Below are 4827 nucleotides of genomic sequence, written 5' to 3' on the forward strand. Positions count from 1 at the left end.
GAGGCAGATGAAGTGGCTAACCTGTAGATGTGTAATATAGGTGTGGATTATTTGGTCCTGTTGTATTTTCACCTGTATGTACGCCCTTTTATACTTCACATATGTATGAAAGTAGGACAGTGTTATTTATTAATAATAGTGTGTACCAGGTTCAGGTTCTGGTTTGATACGATCATCTATCTAGAGAGAGGTGAACATGAAATTGCAAGACAAAATTGCTAAGCCCAGCCCAGATCCCTAGAAGCCTCATTACCTTCACCACAGATCTCTCCCTGCTGCTACCCCTAACATTCCCACATCACTGTTTTAGGGAGAATGGAAACAGCCTCGGACCTGGATGGGGTTGGGTAACAAGAAGAAAGAACAGTTTGTTTCATTATTAGCATTATAATATTCAGGGAAAGGAGGGCATGGCGTTTTGATAATCAAGGAAAGGTAAATTTTGAACATTCCTAGGTAATTGAAGTTTAAAATAATATCCCTAAGTCTTTATTTATAGTATTTCTAAATATTTATAGTATACTGCATATTCTTTACTTGTAACTATACAAAAAAGTGAAAATACATAAATAGATGAATTAGTCCTCACATTTTGTTGAAACAAAATGTCCTTTCCATTTATGTTTTCCAGGTTTTCTAAAAATATAAATATATACCTTTACATATTAACTTGATCTTATACATGATATCTGTAATACTGGGACTGAATAAAGTTAGCAAGTAGCACATTAATAACATAAAATATGAAATTTATAACCAGAACTGACACATCATATCACACTCAGGTTTTCTTCCAATTTCCCTTGGGTGGATAGTGGGAAAGAGAATTAGTGATCGTCTGATTTGCCTGCTGTCTCTCTGTTTTTCAGGCAAGTACAACAGAATCCTAGAGATGCTTCCTGGGATTGATAAACCGGTCTGCTGCTGCTGTCTTGTTAATTTTTATTTGACAAAATTCCATTTGACTGTCTCTGCTTCTTGAGATAACATATTAACTTCCCATTATATTTCATATTTGGCAATACACTTTTTAAAATTGAAACATCTTTGCTAAAATATGATATGCCAATCTTTTGAAATATTAGACACCATGTTTTCTTTAAATTAAGGACTTTAAATGATGCTGAATATTTGTCTTAGCATGAGTTTTAAAACAAATTTTCAAGGAGGTAAACATCTGTAAAAACACCGAATTTGAAAGGAAGAGATTATAGAAATGGGTATAGGTAAATCAGTGACATAGGCCCTGAATATAAAAAGAGAATCTGTGACTATGTGTGGCATTTAATGCTTTTCAAAAGGCATTTTTTACATAATATGTGTGTCTACTTCCCATTCTCTATAATTTAAAGAATATTCTTTTCATAGCTATTATTTTTGGACAAATGGTTAAACATTATATATTCCTTTAAATATTAACTATCTGTTTAATTGTAATTTGTTCAATATTCAACCTCCTTTTTGAAAGTGTTTTTACATATACAATGAAATTACCTTTTATTGTGTATAAAGTTAAAAAGTCTTTTAGAAGTATTATACAATGAAAAGAAATTAAAAAATTGACATTATTGACACAAGATCCATGTTAGTGTTTACTCATGGAAATAGCACAGAATACTGCCTAATTAGTGTGGTTGGTAAATTTTGGCATTTAATTTTCTCTGTTATTGTAAACCATGCATAAAATACTTGCCTATTGAGAAGTGCAGAATTGTCAGAGCTTAAACAGCTGACATCTGCTTACTCTCTTTAAAAAAAAAAAGAAGAATAACAAGCCATTTCAGCCTAATCTACCTCAAATGTGCCCATGTAAATGGGGTCCATCTATTGGGCTGTGTGCTTTTCAGCTCAGGATTGGTCCACATGGTTTATGAAACCAGGAAGGCTGATTTGAAATGCAGATGTGGAGACAGTGAAGTACACCCTCCCTTTTTTCTTTGCTGTATCTGTCAGGGTGAAAAATGGCTTGCACAAGGGTCAGTCACCCGAACTCACTTAATTACTTTTCTTGGACCCACAGAACTGTCACAAGCTGTGGTGGATGCGGGAGCTGTTCCTCTTTTAGTACTTTGTATCCAGGAGCCAGAAATTGCTTTGAAAAGGATTGCTGCTTCCACGCTCAGTGATATTTCAAAGCATTCTCCGGAGTTAGCACAGACTGTGGTGGACGCAGGCGCTGTTGCTCACTTAGCCCAGATGATCCTGAACCCCGACGCGAAGTTGAAGGTATGTAAAAATAAAGTTAAGCAAGCAAACAAGCCAGGCTTTTTATAATCTAAGAAAATGGACATGTGCAAGGATTATAAAGTTCACATTTAAATATCATTCCTAAGTTATCACTGAAAACAGATAGGAATTATTAAGTATTTGGCCTTTGAGTATGTGGAAAGCATGCTATAAGGATTGGAGGATAAAGCTGCACATGAGGAAATCTGTGCCATGTTCAAAACTAGAGTAGTACCAGTATTTACATGACTCATTAAAGTATGTAATCTTGGGGGGGTGGGGGAGAACACAGTGACTGGTGGAGGGCCTTGGGCATTTCGGTGGTGGGAGACCTCACCTGAGGGGGAATACCAGCAAGGATGTAAAACAATGATACCTCACTAAAAAAAATTTTTTTTGTAATTTTAGTGTGTAGTTGAGGAACTTTGATACCCATTATAATAGATTAAAAAGTCTTGCCATCTCTACATGAAAAACAACCAGAGTGAAGCTCATCCAGGTGAGTAGCATATTTGTGCTTTCAAAGTAGCAGGGTTGTAGTTAGCACATTAATTTCACTAAATGAAAGTTCAAACTTTACCAAATGTTTTTAGTTCCTAATTAAAAATCCTTGGCAACATTAAAGAAAAATTTAAAGATGATCTTACATGTTAAGATCACAGTGATCCAGGCTCCTCCTCTTTTCTTAGCTATCACAGTTGATTGTCAATGCTGGAGGAGTTGCCGCCATGATTGACTGTATCGGGTCCTGCAAAGGAAACATCAGGCTGCCTGGCATCATGATGCTGGGTTACGTTGCGGCTCATTCTGAGAACTTAGCCATGGCAGTGATCATTTCCAAGGTTTGTTCTAGTTTTGTTTTCTTCTATTTATTGCACTGACATATTTCCAGATAGACCCACAGGTTAATACTCTCACAGAGTGTAATAGAGACCTGAGCAGAGTGAAACAATTTCCTGAAGAATTTATTGTCAGTGTTTGTGACAGGTTGTGAAAGCTATACTTGAAATAGGTTTATTTTTTGGAAATTTAAAGTTCTTTCAGTGTTATCAACAAAATAGCCGCTTCTTTGAGTATGACTTCCTGTATTTAAATACTAAGTTATCTGTTTGTCTTCAAGCCCTTGCACACATTTACAAACATGTAGCACATACCTTAATTTGAAACAACTGCTGCAAATGAGGTGCCTGTCAGTCATTTGCGTTATCCTGAGAGGCCTATACATGCTTCTCTTTCCTGTCACTTGGGCAGGAGATGACAGTTGTTAGAGCATCCCTTTTTCTACTTCCTTCAGCTGTGATGAACTTATTTTTTTTCTTAGATGCAAGAAATTCTGAGCACATGTCAAATAGTAAACACTTTGTATCTGTGATGTGTGTTTTTGGCCCTATTTTAATTTGCAACTTGTATTAATCCACCCTATAGTAGAGCCCAGGTCTATTGCTAGTGCTCAAAAATATTTGTTGAATGGGTAAATACTGATCTCCTGAAGAATGCTTGGTAGACTGTGTGCTTACAGTGCCTCTGGCAACCCTCTCAACAGGAGCTTTCTTGTCAGCATGGAAGCATGCTGTTGTATGTTAAACCTACATAGTCCCCAGAATAAAAGAGGGGTCTCAGATCTTTATTTTCTTCACTCTCTTTTTGTCCTGCTCTTCTACTACCCGAGGCTGTGGTGACCGAGAATTGGGGCCGCTTTCTGAAGGGCCACACTGGGGACAGTAGCACAACCTTCGACTCCAGGTTCCTCTGTGGGGAGTCAGAAAGCTCACGCACAGGAAGCATGATGACAGAAGCAGCAGTTGCTCCTGTTTCCTATATTTCTTACCCAAAACCACTAGGAGCCTCTCCTGCTTTGCCTGGGGTTGCCGCTGGCCTCTCCTATCATGTTGGCCTTTCTCTTATGAAGGCCATGGGCCAGCAAGCAACTTGAGGCAAACCATACATGACTGAATTGTTCTTTCCTTTTCCCACATGTACTGTAAAGACTAATAACAACATCTTAAATTTAAGTAACTCGATATCACTCTCGAAGCACATTCATGTTCTCTGTCACATTTGCTAATCGTAACAACCTAGGGGCCACTAAGTCTGAGTTTTAACAGTGGAGTGGAGACAGTTGCCTTCTTTTCCTCCTGCTTCATCAATCTTGGTACATCCCAGAGGTAGGAACTTTCTGGGAACTTGTTTCCGACAGGTCTGATCTTTGTGTTGGCAGGCATAGTGGAAAGCTGGCTAGTGGAGAAATAGTGCAGGTCTCTTTAGGAAATTGTTCTTTACAGCAAAGGAAATGTGGAAAAAATTATAACATGATCGTTTGTAACCTCTGCTGTGGTAGCATGCAACGTAATACTGGCAGTGGTGGTACTAAATTTAAGGGAATAAATAATGAAGTCTAAATTAGTTAGAAAATTACACCTATACAGAATGTGGATTGATAATTTGAATTGGTGAGTTGGTAAGTACTGCTCTTCCAGATTTTTCTTATGAGGACTTGAATCTTGAAGATGTTAGGTGGTTATACACTGAGTTCTAGAGCCAGGATCACATCCAGGCAGTCTGACTTTAGAGCCAGTATGCTCTGTATTTAATTCCTGAAAA

General features: G+C 37.6%; 1 protein-coding gene across 1 annotated transcript in view; it reads left to right on the plus strand.

Moving 5' to 3' along the window:
• Positions 1–2684, plus strand: part of LOC101634876 (sperm-associated antigen 6-like) — a 19397-nt gene extending 16713 nt beyond the window's left edge. The window contains exons 4-5 of the mRNA XM_012731250.1: positions 2021–2226; positions 2635–2684. Of these exons, the coding sequence (XP_012586704.1) occupies positions 2021–2065 (45 nt within the window). The 3' untranslated portion in view covers positions 2066–2226; positions 2635–2684. The remainder of the gene's footprint in view (positions 1–2020; positions 2227–2634) is intronic.
• Positions 2685–4827: the final 2143 nt, after the last annotated feature.

This window comes from Condylura cristata, unplaced genomic scaffold (genome assembly GCF_000260355.1).
Source record: "Condylura cristata isolate star-nosed mole 26May11 unplaced genomic scaffold, ConCri1.0 scaffold00030, whole genome shotgun sequence".
NCBI lineage: Eukaryota > Metazoa > Chordata > Mammalia > Eulipotyphla > Talpidae > Condylura > Condylura cristata.